Raw genomic sequence first — 17,189 nt, 5'->3', positions numbered from 1 at the left:
AACAGGCAAGTGATAGGAAGCAGACTAGGGGGTGGCCGTTGTGGTGCAGCGGGCCCTGACGCCTGCGTCCCGGGTCGGAGTGCTGGTTCCAGTGCCGCCTGCCCTGCTTCTGACCCAGCGTCCTGCTAAAGCTCCTGGGAGGTAGTGGTGATGGCCCAAGGTACCTGGGCTCCTGCCACCCACGTGAGAAACAGGACGGAGTTCCAAGCTCCTAGCTTTAGCCTGGCACAGACCTGGCTGTTGCCACTTGGGGAATGAACCAGCAGATGGAAGATCTCACTCTCACTCCTCATATTCTGCCTTTTAAGTGGATGAAAAATAAACATTTAACACAGAGACACAGAATAACTCCGTAAGAGTGCTAGAGAGAAAGACAAGGCTATGGCAGCAGACCGGAAATTTTGAGGAACTCCGGGAAGATGTAGGCAAAGGAGCCCAAGCAGAGGCTCCGCCTTCTAAGACAGCAAAGGGGAGGAGCTACCCCAGGAGCCTCCCACGGGAGCCCACACAGGAAGGGAGACAGCACTCCAAGAACACAATACAGGACCCCGGCCAGCAGGGGGCGCCGGTGCCCCTCACACTCATGCTGTCAGGTCCCTGGTTTGCCTGCCTGCTCCCCACACGTAAAATCTCACGCCTCTCTCTGATGATGCAGGGAAAAAAAAATCCCTAACTCAATGGCTCGCCCTCTACCCTCACAACACGCTTTGGACACGTATGTGGGAGGTTTTGCCCGGTCACCAAGCAAACAAGGCTCCTGCAGCAGGCACCAGCCGGGCATCCTCCAATGCGGTTTTCAGTTCAATTCTGACTCCGAGAAGTTAGGCAGCCCCCACCGCCCCCAGACCCTCCCCAAATGCCAGCAAGCGCCCGGGCTTGCTCTCCCTATGCGTCTGACCGACCGGCTATACAGCAGGGTTCTACACCTTTTTTTGGGGTTCAGTGACTCTGCCAGGAAGGCTCAGAGACCTCAGGGGACACCTGTGTGGTTTGTGGGCTTGTGACAAAGCATGTTACAAAGGCTCCAGAGGAAGAGACGCACAGGGCGAGGGGTGGGGAAGGGGCACAGTGCGACGCCCGCTGCAGAACCTCCGCCTGTTCAGCCACGGGAGTTCCCCTTCACCTGCCCTTCCTCATTCTTATGGAAGCTTCGTTGCAAAAGTTTGATTGATTATATCGTTGGCCATTGGCAACCAACTTGACCTTTTTTTTTTTTTTTTTTTAACCTTCATTTATTTGAAAAGCAGAGTGAGATCGAGAGTTCTCCATCCACTGGTTCCCTCCCCAACTGCCCAGAACAGCCCAGGCAGGGCCAGGCTGCAGCCGGGAGCCAGGAGCTCATTCCCGATCTCCCCATCATGGGTGGCAGGGACCCGAGTACTGAGCCATCACCTGCTGCCCCCTAGGGTGCACGTTAGCAGGAAGCTGGGTCACAAACGGAGCTGAAGGGCCAACATCGGGGTGCAGCAGGTTGAGCTGGCGTCCCATGGAGGAGCAGTGGTTCAAGTCCCGGCTGCTCCACTTCTGATCCAGCTCCCTGCTGATGCACCTGGGAAGGCAGTGGAAACTGGCCGAAGTGTTTGGGCCCCTGCACCCCATGTGGGAGACCCGGATGGAGTTCCTGGCACCTGGCTTTAGCTTGGCCCAGGCTTGGCTGTTGTGGCCATTTGGGGAATGAACCAATGGATGAAAAAACTCAATGTGTCTGTTTATCTCTCTCTCTCTCTGTCAATATGCCTTTTGAATAAAAATAAATAAATCTTAAAAAAAAAAAAATCCGAGCTGAGACATGCACCCAGGCACTCTGCTGTGGGATGCAGGTGACCGCTGTGTGTCACAACGCCCAGCCCACAGCTGAGGCTTTAAAGCAGCGAAGTGACACGTACGAGGTCACACACCCAGCCAGTGGCAGAGCTGAGATTTCAACATCGTTGGACCGAACCTCGTCTCTTGAGGACTCCCCTGGAGAGCTCCCTTGTCTGCAAGCAGAGCAAAGCAAGACAATAAGCAAGCTCACAGAAGAAATATTCAGTCCCCAAAGACAGCCACCTTCACTCTGGCTGTGTCCATAAAATAATTACAGCTTCCTTACACGCTGCTCTTCTCTGGCTATAAAAACGGCTCTCGTAGGCTCATCATTTGGAAGCATTTTTGTCAAAGACATTTTTACGTGGTTAAAGGTAATTAAGAGTCGCCAGTCATTTAGAATACCCCATGGCAGCACCACATAAAACCGGATGAATTAGGTTGTGCTATGTAATTTCCAACGGCTTAACCACAGGAGTCTTTATAAACTGCATCCATCCACTTCCTGTTGCCAGTGCTGCAGTGCCACACGCAGGTGAATCAGAAAGAAGGGACGTGTCTGACTCACAGTGGTGGCAGAAGGCAGGGACCTGTGACCTGGCGATGGCCTTTGTGCGGCCAGAGTCCCGCGGGGGCACCAGAATCGTGGGGGGAGGGGGAAGACAGGGAGTGCACCTGCGTGTGGTCTTCTTAGAAAGTCACCTGTGGGGCCGGCAGCCCATATAATACGGGCACCGGTTTGGGTCCTGGCTGCTCCACTTCCCATCCAGCTCCTGGCTAATGCACCTGGGCAAGCAGCTGAGGACAGCGCACGTGCTTGGGCCCCTGCACACACGTGGGAAACCAGAATGGCGTTCCTGGCTCCTGGCTTCAGCCTGGCCCAGCCCTGATCATGTGGCCATTTGGGGAGTGAGCCACTGGGTAGAAGATCTCTCTCTCTCTCTCTAAAGTAAAATTAACTTTTATTAAGAAGGAGGGAGAGGAGGGGGGGAGGGGGAAGGAGGGACAGGGGGAGGAACAACTACCTGTATTCAGTCCCGGGGGCTCTGCTTTGATGAGGTCTTGTAACCTGGCTCACGTCCCGTCCCAAAGCCCCGGCTGTAAACACCGCAGGCCAATTAAGTTTCCATCCTCCTAATAGCTCTCCGTGGGGAACCAAATCCAAACCCTGAAACCAAGGAGCACATGTGCTCACCCCGGCCAGGATAAGACCTCGGGAGCTGCAGCACAAACACAACCGTGTTCTTGTTTTTCAGAGCATAAGCTTCCCCCCTTTGGTGTGTTGATGGGGTCATGCATTTTGAACTTACATTCTCGTCCAAGGCTTAAGGGCTCTCCTGAATAAGGAGTTCAACAAGTGAGAAATGAGAAGGATCCGAGCAGCAGGGCCCCAAGCAGTCATCCCACGAAAGGGAGTTCACCTTCACCCAGATAACGCAAGCTGCAGACTCGCTGCAAAACCCCAGCACCGCGGCCGAATCTGATTCCTCTCCATTTGGGGGACAGAGATTTGAAGCACAGCTTGATAGAACCCTGTGCTTGCAGCAAAGCCGGTAGACACGGGCACTTCTCTTATTTTTGAGCTTTTTATTTTAGCTCCCGATATACTAGTTACTAAGGAGGAGTTCGCTCCTCTGTCTGTTCGCTTTTCCTTTCTCTCTTCTTTCCTTGCTCTTAGTGTTAATAATGACATTAATAGCAACCATAATAATGCAGCTGAGTGCTCACCGAGTGCTGGCTCGGTGCTGCGTGTCCTCGCCGTCGCTCCGTTGAACAACCCTATTACCCCCATTTGACAGGTGAGAAAGCTGAGGCTCAGAGCCCCTGCCTGAGCTGCCTAGGGTCGGATGGTTTTTAGAGGGATATAGGGGTAGAGGGTTAGCTTTTGCTTGTAACAAACTACCCCACTGCTCTTGCCTTAAACCAGTGATTATTTAACTCACAATTCTGCAGCGGGGTTGTCTGAGGCTCGTTCTGTCTCGGCTGGGTGTGCTCACGTGTCTCCGGTCAGGTGGTGAAGCAGGCTGGCGAGCTTCGTGGGGGGGCTCCATGAGCTTCCGCACCTGGCCACCTGGGCAGGGGCCCCAGATAGCAAGCAGAGGCTGCAAAGCCCCCTGAGGCCCACACTTGGAAGTGGCACGTGTCATTTCTGCTACATTCTGTGGGTCAAGGCGAGCCCCAGGAGCCTCCCCAGGTTCAAGGGCAGTGGGCACACACTCTTGATAGAATGCGCAAGGCAGCAACAACTCGGGGAGGGACAATGCAGGGGGCCACGCCTGCCCGACCAGGTGCAGCTGGGTTCCAGTCAGGGCTGGCTGATGCCAAAGCTGCACGGTGTTGAACAATTGTCTCAGACGGGTTCAGAATGCCCTTGTGCAGTCAGAAGACCCTGCTAAATCATGCGTGCCCAGCGGGGCCCAGGGCTTGCGGATGACCCTGGGAGTGGAGAATGCGTTCCTGCCTCCCCGCCTCCCCGGAACCACAATTCATCAGAGTTAATCAGAGATGTCGGATAATCACAATTCCTAAGAAGGAGCATCAGGAAGGAAGCGCGCTTAATTCACGCAAAAGAGTAAATGCCGCCTTCCCTCTTATCATTACAAATCATACATTTAAAAAAAATTTTTGGAAGGTGCAAATAAACCCCCCCAAAACGAGGAGCACCTCTGGTAGCACTGGGGCCAGCGTGTTGTTATTTCCACTAGAGGGCGCTGTGGGCCTCAGTAGTCACCACTTACGGAAGTGGCAAACGGAAAACTGAGCTGACCTGGCTTCGGCTAAAGGTTGGTTCTCGCTGTAGCTGAACCCCTGCTGCCCCTCGCAGCTTGCCTCGGGGCGTTCAGAGGGGCTGGCAAACCTGCCCGGCGCTGCTGTTTCCTCCCAGGACCTCCGGAAATGCCAGGTGGAGACCCCGGGTCGTTTCTTTCCAAGCGTGTGATCCAAATGCAAACCTCTCATTGTCCGCCGTGCTATAATGGTGATCGTTCGCATCACGAATTGATGGATGCCAAGATCAGCTGCCTCCAGGCGTTGCTAATGTCACTGCCCATTCTTCCATTTTCGGAGCGATTTTAATAATTGGCATCCTCTGGCTGAAGATGAAGCTGCTCACGTTCACAGTGAGCTGCTATTAAAAAAAAAAAAAAAAAAAAAAAGGTGTGGGGCTGAGGGTGGGGCCCAGCAGCCAGGGTGCTTCCCACCGCACCGTTTGCAAAAGCAAGAAGTTGGAAACAACCTAATTACTAATCACCAGGGCGTGGAGGAGTACGTGGTGAGCCAGCCACAGGGAGGAAGCTCATGCAAGCTGTTCAAAATACTGCAGTAGCGCTCGCTGTCTCTGTTACTATGGAAGATGTCCACGTTGTCGCCTGGAGAGCAGATCCTGGCTCGGAGGCTCCAGGGCGAGACCGGGCGGCACACGCTCCGCACTGCCCCACTCGGGATGAGGGCACTACCTTCTGCTGAGCACTGCCGGCCCCAGGAGGTTTAAACTCTTTGCCATTTCTGGCCAACCTCACAAAGCAAGCTGTCGTGACCAGAGAAAGTCCCGGGAACAATGGGGACAGCGGGATGGGCACTGAGCCTAGCAGTTGAGGACAGTGGGTAAGATGTCCCATATTGAGTGCCTGGGTTGATGGCTGGCTCTGTTCCCTACTCCACCTTCTGCAGATGCACCTGCAGGGACAGAGCAGTGGTGTTTAGAGTGACCCGGTTGCTGGCACCCATATAGGAGACCTGGATTGGGTTCCTGGCTCCCTGCTTTGGCCCCGCCCAGTACAGGCCTGGCTGGGCAAGCACTGGGGGAATCAACTGATGGATGGGATCCCCTCTCTCTCTCTCTCTCTCTCTCTCTCTCTCTCTCTCTCTCATTTGTGTGGGTGGAACACCAGTAGGATGCTGCATGTATTGGGAGAAAGAAAGAAGGCAGGGAGGGAGGGAGGGAGGAGGGAGATGAAGGAGGGAGAAGGGGAGGACAGGAAGGAAAAGGCAAGAAAGAAACAAGCTATTGCTTGAATTTATCTGTGCACTTGCACAGAGAAGGGGTTTGAAGGCTACAAAGCAAGCTGCGGGTGGTTCCAGCTTTGGGGGTGTGGGTGGAGGAGAGGAAGCTCTGGGCTGTGTGTCCAGTATGTGTGCAGCTCCTGGACGTCTAAGCTTTACCCTTCGGATCTGCTCCACTGCACCTTACAGAAGGGTTAGCAGTAGGGCTTTGCATTTAGCGCTCTCATTTGCATGTTGATTGACTTTTTAAAATACCTTGCAGAATACCACGTCAAAGAAGTCACCACTGCCATGTCTCGCAAGCGTAGCCAGCTCAGTCCCCTTTCTCCACAATCAGGGAAGGGGAGTCGCTCGTGGGTTTTGCTCAGAGAGGTGCAGGTTGGATTGGCCACCTTGGGAGCCACCTTGGTTGTCTCTATTGGAAGTCTCAAAGCCAAGCATCCCGTCTACTTAGGGGAATCCCTCGTAGGAAACCGTGCAGAGATTCAGCCCGAAGATGTTCAAAGAGGTGCTGTTTACACAATGGGGACACCGCCAAGGAGCAAAGTGATGGGTGGGCCATGCACACAGGCAGACCTGGGCTGACAATTCACAAGCTGTGCATCCCTGGGTAACTTCTCTGTCGCAGGTAGATGTAGATGGGAAAGTGGGGTGAAAGTCACACAGGCACACAGCGGGACCTGTAATGACCTGACCCCTTGACTGTTATGTAGTGAGATGATCCATGGAAACATCTAGAATAGTGCTTGGCACATGCCAAATCCTCAATAAAAGGTAGCTCTTTTTAAGGAAAGCATGGTTCATGTGTGTGATGGGTTGTATGGGATGCTTCAACAAATGAGTGGAAGAGGGAATTAAAAGCTTGGTTGAATCAACCCAGATATCCATCAGCTGATGGCTGGATAAAGAAACTGTTGCATAGATACGCTGTGGAATACTACTGAGCTGTAAAAAAGAATGAAATACTGTCTTTTGCAACAAAATGGATGCAACTGGAAACCATGATGCTAAGTAAAGTAAGCCAGCCCCCAAATGACAAATATCATTTGTTTTCTCTGCTACTTGGTAGTGAATATAGAATACCAAAAAATATATAGGAATGAGATGGACATTTTGTGATTTGATTGCTGGCTTTTTTTTTTTTTTTTTTTTTTTTGACAGGCAGAGTGGATAGTGAGAGAGAGAGAGACAGAGAGAAAGGTCTTCCTTTTGCCATTGGTTCACCCTCCAATGGCTGCCACGGCCGGTGCGCTGCAGTGCACTGATCCGATGGCAGGAGCCAGGCGCTTCTCCTGGTCTCCCATGGGGTGCAGGGCCCAAGCACTTGTGCCATCCTCCACTGCCTTCCCAGGCCACAGCAGAGAGCTGGCCTGTAATAGGGGCAACTGGGAAAGAATCCGGCGCCCCGACCGGGACTAGAACCCGGGGTGCCGGTGCCGCTAGGTGGAGGATTAGCCTATTGAGCTGTGGCGCTGGCCAGATTGCTGGCTTTTTTAAAAAGATTGATTCATTTATTTGAAAGAGTTACAGAGAGAGAGAGAGTTTCCATCTGCTCATTCACCCCCCAGATAACTTCAACAGCAGGGTGGGGCCAGGCTGAAGCCAGGAGCCAGGAGCCTCATCTGGGTTTCCCACATGGGTGGCAGGGGCCCAAGGACTTGAGCCATCATTTGCTGTTTCCCAGGTGCATTTGCAGGGAGCTGGATCAGAAATGGAGTCAAGACTGGAACTCGGGCACTCTGCCATGGGATGTGGGTGTGCCAAGTGTGTATCTTTAAAAAAAATTATTTGTTTAAACATGTATTTATTTTATTTGAAAGTCAACTACAGAGAGAAGGAAAGAAAGAGACAGAAAGAGAGAGAGAGGTCTTCCATCTGCTGATTCACTCTCCAAAGGCCTCAATGGCCAGAGGTGAACCCATCCAAAGCCAGGATCCAGGAGTCTCTTCCAGGTCTCCCATGTAGGTGCAGGGGCCCAAGCACTTGGGCCATGTTTTACCGCTTTCCCAGGCCATTAGCAGGGAGCTGGATCAGAAGTGGAGCAGCCGGGACTTGAACCAGTGCCCAGATGGGATATCAGCAGTCACAAGCGGTGGCTTAACCCGCTACACCACAACACGGGCTCCCCAAGCAGATACCTTATGAGCTGCCCCGAATGCTCACCCTTCAAGATTCTTAAGTATGACCTCATCTAGGGATTGAAATGGAGGGAGGGAGGGAGAGAGAGAGACCAAGAGATTAAGAAAGAGAGAACACAGAGAGAGTGAACAAGAGAGATGGGGGGAAGCTCCTACAACACTGAAGACGAGAACTCCCGCAGCCTTCCCTCTGATTACCCGAGGATTCTCCCTGCTGGCCTTTTCATGTGCGCCGGTCTCAGGGGAATTGCTGAGGTCAGCTTGCAACAGGTGATGCAGGAGAAGCTGTCAAGCAAGGACTGGGCCCCGTGCAAGGGAACAGAGCCCCGGGCAGGGTCCTTGCACAGTGGGAGGGGCCTGTGAAAGGCACAGGAAGCAGGAATGATAAAGGGGAGGGGGATCAGCCAGGCCGCGGGTTCAGGCGACGTCGGGACTCACTGACCACGGGAGGAGCTCGGGTTGGGGGTCCGCGGACACCTTCGTCCCTGCAGGTCAGTTTCTTCCACTGGACAACCTGTCTCTGGTTGCGTGCACGTGGTCGGCAGCCGTTCTGCCCAGATCTTTGCTGCAGTTTGCAACGCGAGGTTCTGCCTGGTTCTCTCGCTCACCCCAAGTCCTGGGCTATGCAGAACAATCTCCTCCCATCCCCCTGCTTCTCAAGGCACCGTCACAACTGCAGCTTCCATTTGTGTCACAGCTTGGTGTGCACGCCCCAAACCTGGAGCCCCCCGGGAACAAACACAAAGCAAAGTGCAAGACCACCAGCGGCGTGGACAAGTGGTTGGACTTGACTTTGGCCAAATGTATGTGATGCGATCGATCTGGAAACAACGTTTTCAATTCCCTTTGCACGTATCAGAACCACTTCCTGCTGACTAACAGGCTGTTTTGGCTTCTGGTGGCGATATGGTTTAGTGCAGATATCCAGGGACAAACGCTTTAACTGAATCCATCTCCGAGATGGATTGTTCTGCTGATCCCACAGTGTCCATTGCTCAAGAATCATCTTCAGGCCGGCACCGCGGCTCATGAGGTTAATCCTCCGCCTTGCGGCGCCAGCACACCGGGTTCTAGTCCCGGTCGGGGCGCCGGATTCTGTCCTGGTTGCCCCTCTTCCAGGCCAGCTCTCTGCTGTGGCCAGGGAGTGCAGTGGAGGATGGCCCAAGTGCTTGGGCCCTGCACCCCATGGGAGACCAGGAGAAGTACCTGGCTCTTGCCATCGGATCAGCGCGGTGCGCCGGCCGCGGCGGCCATTGGAGGGTGAACCAACAGCAAAAGGAAGACCTTTCTTTCTGTCTCTCTCTCTCACTGTCCACTCTGCCTGTCAAAAAATAAATAAATAAAAATAAAAAAAGAACCATCTTCAGAGCAGGTGACAGCAGGAGTCACAGGCAGCGGCTGCCGGGTGGGCGGTGACTCGGACAGGGATCCTGGGAGCCCACGTGGGTCGCCAACACCGCTGGCCTCAAAGCGGTTAAAGGAAATTGGTCTCCCCTTGCCTCTCCCCCCACCCTCTAAGAGAGGCCAGGGGTTAACAGGAGGACATCCTGAAACTCAGATGCCCGGCTTCGGAGGGAGATACAGGGGAGAGATTTTTCTCCTCCTAGCAAAATGGAAGGCACACAGGGGAGAAGCTGAAGGTTCCCTTCTCCCCCCAAAGCCTGAGTTAGTGAAAGGAAGGGCAGGCAGGCGGGGTGGAGGCAGCCTGTCACCTGGGACGTGGGCTCCACTGAGCAAACAAGTAGACGGGTTGAGTGGCTTTGTGAGCATATCGAGGGGCGTGACCCCCGATCTCTGAGATCGGAGAAGGGAATTATTATAGACGTGGAGGCTGGGAAGATGACAAGGAACTTGACCTGTGAGATGGAACTGCAAGTCTGAGTATGAACTCACTCTTTTAAATAAACGTGCACAGGTACTGGCATTAAGGTGCAGTGGGTTAGGCTGCCTGTGATGCCAGCATCCCATGTTGAAGTGCCAGTTCAAGTGCTGGCTGCTAATGTGTCCCCTTGGGGGGCGCAGCAGGTGATGGCTCAAGTACTTGGGTCCCTGCCACCCACACGGGAGATCAGGATGGAGTTCCTGGATCCTGGCTTCAGCTGGTCCCAGCCCCAGCTGTTGCGGGCATTTGGGGAGTGAACCAGTGGGTGGAAAATCTCTCTTTCTCTCTTCCTCTCTCTTTCTCATATATGTGTGTGCGTGTGTGTGTGTGTGTGTGAGTCTGCCTTTCAAGTAAATGAAAATAAATTTTACAAAATAGCTCAATAAGCATGTTTTAAATAATAAAAATTGTGAATCCACAAATCCATACCAATTGAATAAATAGCGAGATAGATGGATGGACGTGGGGACGGACACACCAGACAGAGGGGAGAAGAGAAAGCTTTTCCCTACAGTGTAAAGTCGACTAATTCACGTGGAAGGAATGACAGAAATTTTAAAATGCCATCGTTGCCGCAGCGGTAGTTGATTTAGGCAGAAAGAGCCCAGGACTAACGCTGGCGGGTAAAGGCTCTATGTGGGGAGCAGGACCCTGGCAGATCCTTTAAGTCGTCCCCCACAACGCCCTCAGTGGAGACATCCATCAGGGGCCAGCGTGATCCGGCGGTGAGGACTAGTGTCACCAGTGATGGGATTGGTTGCCTTCAGGTGCCCCCGAAGTGATGTGCTGGGGAGCCCGGCGTCTCTCCGAGGTGTCCCCGCAGGGCCTGGGTCTGGTCCTGAGGACCTGTCAGATGGACTGGGGGAGGGGCATCCTATAGAATGAAGAGTCACAGGAGGGGCCAGCGCTGTGGCGTAGCGGGTTAAGCCGCCGCCTGCAGTGCCGGCATCCCACGTGGACTCTGATTCAAGTCCCGGCTGCTCCACTTCCAATCCAGCTCCCTGCTAATGCACCTGGGAAGGCAGTGGAGGATGGCTCAAGTGCTGGGGCCCCTGCTACCCACATGGGAGACCTGGAAGAGGCTCCGGGCTTCAGCCTGGCCCAGCCCAGGCCATTATATCCCTTTGGGTAGTGCACCAGCAAGTGGAAGGTTCTCTCTCTTTCAATTCAATTCTGCCTTTCAAATAAAATAAATCTTTTTAAAAAAGAGATTCAGAAGCAAGAGGTTGCTCCTAATTCCATTGTCCTATTTCCCCAGACTTCTTGGGCTGTGAATAGCGTTCAATGGCAGGTCTTAAGAAATTTGAGAATTATTTGGGGACTTAGTTAAAAATACTGATGCCAAGCCCCCATCCCGGAGGGTCTGTTTCCCAAGGCCACGGGATCTCTATATTTTTTGCTCATCGCACGAAATTCAGATATAAAAGGCCCACCTGCCATGCCTGGAGGAATGTTGACCTTGAAATTCAAGAAACGGTGGCGATTTTCCTGCCCGGCCCAGACCTTAAACCCATTTCTGTCCTTGCTTTCCCAGGGTGACGCTGTATGCCGAGTTCCTTCCCATCAAAGCCAGAGCGAAGTGTATTTTGCTGATTGAGGTAAGGAGGAGGGAGCCTGGTCTCTACTGATCTTGCCAGGAGGTTCTCAGATTAAGACAAATCTAACAGACTCACCAGGCAAAGACTTCAGTGGATCCGACCTGGCTGTTGCGACCTATAGATAAATTATTCAGCTGACAAAACCCTACAGATAAATTCTTCAGCTGACAAAACGTTGAGTGGATCCCGCCTTTAGAGAGTGGCAGCAGGCAGGTGGTGCGTCCTTCCTGACCTGAAAATGGCCTTGGTGCTGCATGGCGCAGCCGGGGTGGGCCCAGGGTCCTGCCCACACCCAGGCCTCACCCTCGCACCTGCTGTGTCACAGCCAGACCGGCCGTGTCCCGCGTGAGATCGCCTTCCTTGGTCTCTTCCACAGCCGATAGGCAGCCCTAAAATGCTCATGCTCCTGCAGCCCCCTCAACCCCTCTGCAACCAGGGGTCTCGTGACTCAGTTTCCAACCATGATCAAAAGATCGCAGGGCAAATACCGTGGCCCCATGCCACGCCCTCCGTGCAGCTGCCCCTGACGTCCACAGTGGTGACTGTGGAGCCACTCAGAGTCCCCGGTCACTGGGGCCACCCTGGCAACATTGATTGTTGACCCCACAGCCCCCACTTAACCACCACGCCAGTCCAGTTAGCATGGTGGCCAGCAGGGCCACACTGTCCACGTCATCTACATAATGAAGTGCACCTGCAGCTGATCCCACACCCTGACCGCCTCTCATTGCCCAACATCCTGTCCACCCCTCGGGCGCCCGACAGCTTCCCGTGTGCAGCAATTAAACATTCATTGGTGGCAGAGTGGGGGTGGGGTGTCTGGCCGGTGTCCAGTCTGACTGGGCAGTGCCCTTGTGCGCCAGGTCATCAGGGGTGTTGACAGTCACCCCTGATTCTCCAGAGCCAGTGGGGAAGGTGGCGGATCGGGTTTTGGAACGGACAGTAGTTGTAAAGCCGGGGTCTGGCAGGAAACAGCACGCCCAGAGTAGCATCATTTGGAGGAGGGCTTAATCCAAGGACCGCTGAAGTCCCCGTGGGGGTATCCTCACCCCAGGCCTCCAGGGGCAAGAGGAGAGCGCATTTCTTAGCCGCTCAGAGAGTTCTAGGTGAAGGCTGCTAGATGAGGGCTTTGACCTGCACTTGAAGCAGCCGGCTCACGGCCACCCTGCAGGGAGGAAGCCGGAGGAATGAACGCCCCAACCTCTCCCTCCTCCCCCACTGCCACCTCTCCTGAGGCCCCTCATCGCACCCGGAGGACATCCTTTTCCATACAAAAGTGGGAAACGGTGGAGAGAGACTTGGTGAGGCAGAGAAGGTATTCAGCCCAGTTGGGCATTTCTGATACAGAGCACTGGGGGGCGCTGTTGAGCAAGGGCAATGGATGTCAATAGACAAAAACCAATGGGTCTGTTGCAAGCCATGCTCACGGCTGCATGATCTACGGTAGCTAAGATGTGCGTGCAACCCGTATCCACCGGTAGACATCCGGATAAGGAAACGGCTATGTCCATGCAATGGAATATTACTCAGCCTTCAAAAGGACAGGGATTCTGGCACCTGGATGAACTTTGAGGATGCGGTGCCAATGCCATGTCCACTGCCCTACTCATCTCCACAACCAGAGCTGCCCTGCTGCCCGGCCACAGTCAGTGATATGTGAATGTGACAGTGCGGGCGGCAGCCTGGGGCGGCGGTCAGCGAGGTCTGGCCGTGGCCCCAGCATGTGAACCACAGGGAAAGGACGGGCCCCCAGGCCTGGCTCAGCCTCATGCACCGTATCAACTACCCTTGTGCCTGATGACCTTGAACTTGCTCGCTGGGAGGGCCGCGCTCCCCGCTCCGCTGACCCTGCTTCTCCCGCGCCAGGTGTTCTGGGCCATCGGGACGGTGTTCGAGGTCATCCTGGCTGTGTTCGTGATGCCCAGCCTGGGCTGGCGCTGGCTGCTCATCCTCTCGGCGGTCCCACTCCTGCTCTTTGCCGTCCTGTGCTTCGTGAGTACCCTCGCAGAGGTCTGCGGCTGTCCACTGTGATTTGGTGGGGCGGAGGCGCAGGAGGACACCAAAGCCACCTTGTAAGACTATGTCTTTAAATCAGGAAGTGAGACAAGGGAATGAGGCTTGGGCGAGCCCCAGGATGGGGTGCTGGGCAGACACTTCTGGGGTGTCCTCTAAGGAGAGAACTAGGGAGGAGAGGATACACAGGCCCCATTGTTGACACCTACAGGGGCTATACAGGATTAAATTACGAGTGACAGAAAACCGATTCACGCTGACTTGAATAAAAGAGAGGGATCGATATCTGGCTTCAGGCATAGCTGGATCCAGGAGCTCCCACGATCTCTCCCTCTCAGCTCTGTGTAAATCACTCCTTCTAGCAAGATCTTGTCACGCAGTCCTCATTCCATAGGCAGACCACACGCATGGACACACTACAGCCAGTGGGGCCCCCAGCTGAGCCTGCGGGGAGGTTCTCACGAATGGGTGGTTCTACAGTGACTCCTGCTGGCGACAACAGGTATTAATAGTTACCCACCTTAACTGTGTGGCAGGCTCCATGCCGGCTCTTTGAAGGTGTTCTTGTATTTATTATTGCAAAGAACCACAGGAGGTAGGACTCTAATGGACCCCCATATTAGTGAGGGGGACACACTGTCACAAATAATGCCCACAAACTCAGCTGCTCAACACGAAGTTATTTCTCTCTAGCATGACAGAGGAGGAGTGTTCTGGCTGGTGGATAGGATTTGGGCCCAGGTTCTCTGTTCAGCAGGTGGCTCTGCCATCCTCTATGGCTTTGGAGTTTTCTACTTCAAGACAAGGTTGGGGAAGAGCAGCTGGGAGACGGTACACTCAGCCAGGAATATCTGCTCCTATGCCATTGGTGAAAGCAAGTCACATGGTCTCACCTAGCTGCAAGGGACCCTGGGAAATGTAGCCCCCACTCCATGATGTAGCCATGTCCAGGGACAACTCTACAGTGTGGAAAGGGGCATCTCTACAACGTGTCCATTTTACTGATGAGGAAGCTGAGGCCAGAGAGGTGGTTAAAGGGTGTGCAGCAAATCAACACGGCTCTCTCATCCCATGAGGTCTTCTGACGCCAGTATTGTGCTTCCTCTCTGCTGTGCGTGCCGTCTCATGGACGGCTGTTGCTTCGTGTTCACAGAGCCGTCATTATCCGGTCACTTGGGGTCGGGACTCCGTTCCGCCTGCACTAGTCAGCTTTCCCTCGCCACAGTGGAGTGCCAGAGACCACTAACCTGACACAGAGAAAAGGTTGCATTAGCTCACAATTTTGGAGGTACAAGACCCAGATCAGGTGGTCCCAGTGACTTGGCAGAGCCCGCCCAGAGGAAGGGTCCCATGGCGAGGCAGGAGCAGAACGAATGGCCTACCTGAAGCTTTCCTGGCAGCCCTCTCCTGAGATCTGTCTTCCAAGGACACGCCCCCCCTGGGCACCTGAGGTCCGCCCACTAGGCCGCCTCCCAACACCATCATTGGATTCAGGGTCCTCCTCCTGGTGGCTTTAACGTAGGACTTACACATGCAGGTCTGCGTGAGTCCAGGAGCCACGCCCTATCAGACCACAGCCCAGGGGTCTTTCTGGTCTCCCCTGGGACGGAGTTTGCAGGCTAATGCTGAGCACAGATGAGCTTATCGTTTCTTGAGAGATGGGGGTGAGACTTCTGACGGGGTCTGGATTTCAGGGAACCCTCCCCTGGAACTCTGAAACACACCACATGACAGAAGCAGCAGCTGCGACCACCAGTCCCCACCCCGGTGACCCAGCCCAGGCCCCGTGTTAAGCGCTTGGCCTGGATTCTCTAACTCCTAAGAGGCAGGACCTGTTGTGCTCCGCATCTTGTGGATTGGGGATGGAGGCACAGAGAGGTCAGCTGACTGCACACAGGGTCACACAGCCCAGCTACCGAGTGACAGTGGCAGATTTGAAGCCAGGTCTTTGGCTGCAAAGTCCCCACCCTCCAAGACTTGAGAGCGTGTGGCTGGGGAGTGACTGCTCTGTTTGGCCTTAACTGGGTCCACCTGGGTCTCCTGTCTGCTCCCCCCTCCCCAGTGGCTGCCCGAGAGCGCGAGGTACGATGTGCTGTCGGGGAACCAGGAGAAGGCCATCGCCACCTTGAAGAGGATAGCGACGGAGAACGGAGCACCCATGCCCCTGGGGAAGCTCATCCTCTCCAGGCAGGTCAGTGCACACCTGCTGCCTCTGCAGCACCCGTGGCCACGTGCATGCAGGGGTGCGTGTGTGCTGGGGCACGCATGTGGGCAGTGTAGGTGCCCGGGATGGGGCAGGCGTGTGTGTGTGCGTGTGTGTGTGTGTGTGTGGTGGGCAGCGGATGGATGGAGGCACAGTGGGCGGTATGAGACCAGCACGGGGAATCTGGTGACTTCAATGTGTCTGTCCACCGCCCGGTTCTAGAAAGGATACTGGGAGAAGGCGGCCAGGGACCGGAGCAATGTGAAGCCTGCACCCGGGGCTTGTGACCACGCGTGCTTCCACTCCACCTTTCAGCCCCAGGAAGTCTGACTGGCAGATGTGATCGGTCGGGAAAGCTGTGCAAGAAAACTGTGTTAGAAAGAGATGAGCTCAGGCCGGCGCCGCAGCTCACTAGGTTAAACCTCCGCCTTGCGGCGCCGGCACACCGGGTTCTAGTCCCGGTCGGGGCGCCAGATTCTGTCCCAGTTGCCCCTATTCCAGGCCAGCTCTCTGCTGTGGCCCGGGAGTGCAGTGGAGGATGGCCCAAGTGCTTGGGCCCTGCACCCCGTGGGAGACCAGGAGAAGTACCTGGCTCCTGCCATTGGATCAGCACGGTGTGCTGGCCGCAGCGGCCATTGGAGGGTGAACCAACGGCAAAAGGAAGACCTTTCTCTCTGTCTCTCTCTCTCACTGTCCACTCTGCCTGTCAAAAAAGAAAAAAAAAAGAAGAAAGAGATGAGCTCAGATCCAGGGGTCCCACCACACCCTGTGTAGACGTCTCTAATAGAGGGGCTGCATTGCTCGCCTGGTAACACCATCATAGACCCCCACCACCACTACCACCGGGCAAAGCCAAGTTTTATGAACACCTGCTGTGTGTGGGCGCGCTGCACACAGAGGGAGAAGGGTATGGATTTAAGGCCACAGCCCCTGCCCTCAAGAGTCAGCCAGGGCCGGCACCGCGGCTCAATAGGCTAATCCTCCACCTGCAGCACCGGCACACGGGGTTCTAGTCCCAGTTGGGGCATCAGATTCTGTCCCACTTGCTCCTCTTCCAGTCCAGCTCTCTGCTGTGGGTGGCCTGGGAGGGCAGTGGAGGATGGCCCAAGTGCTTGGGCCCTGCACCCCATGGGAGACCAGGAGAAGCACCTGGCTCCTGCCTTCGGATCAGCGCGGTGCACTCGCCGCAGCGGCCATTGGGGGGTGAACCAACGGAAAAGGAAGACCTTCCTCTCTCTCTCTCTCTCACTGTCCACTCTGCCTGTAAAACAAACAAACAAACAAACAAAAACAAATAAACAAACAAGAGTCAGCCGGGCAGCCAGCAGAAACAAGAGAAGTACCCTCAGGCAGACAATGGAGGCAGGTGTTTGGCGCAGTGGTTACAACACGGCTTGGGACGCCCACAACACGCATTGGGAGTACCCAGGGTTGAGCCTCACATCCAGTTCCCATCCAGTTGCCTGTTCATGTGCACCCTGTAGGGTAGCAGCGATGACTCAAGTGCCTGGGTCCCTACCATCCAGTGGGAGACCTGGACTGAGTTC

The 17,189-nt window shown here is 54.7% G+C and overlaps 1 protein-coding gene across 1 annotated transcript in view; it reads left to right on the top strand.

Moving 5' to 3' along the window:
• The window catches only part of SVOP (SV2 related protein), a 76,611-nt gene that overhangs the window by 40,890 nt on the left and 18,532 nt on the right, over window positions 1–17,189 (top strand). Inside the window, exons 7-9 of the mRNA XM_070066014.2 lie at window positions 11,363–11,426; window positions 13,293–13,418; window positions 15,502–15,630. Coding sequence (XP_069922115.1) covers window positions 11,363–11,426; window positions 13,293–13,418; window positions 15,502–15,630 — 319 coding nt within the window. The remainder of the gene's footprint in view (window positions 1–11,362; window positions 11,427–13,292; window positions 13,419–15,501; window positions 15,631–17,189) is intronic.

Source organism: Oryctolagus cuniculus, chromosome 21 (genome assembly GCF_051225735.1).
Source record: "Oryctolagus cuniculus isolate XC-2025 breed Fujian yellow rabbit chromosome 21, ASM5122573v1, whole genome shotgun sequence".
Taxonomy (NCBI): Eukaryota; Metazoa; Chordata; class Mammalia; order Lagomorpha; family Leporidae; genus Oryctolagus; species Oryctolagus cuniculus.
Note: the sequence above shows the minus strand (reverse complement) of the source record. Positions and strands in the feature narration are given on the sequence as shown.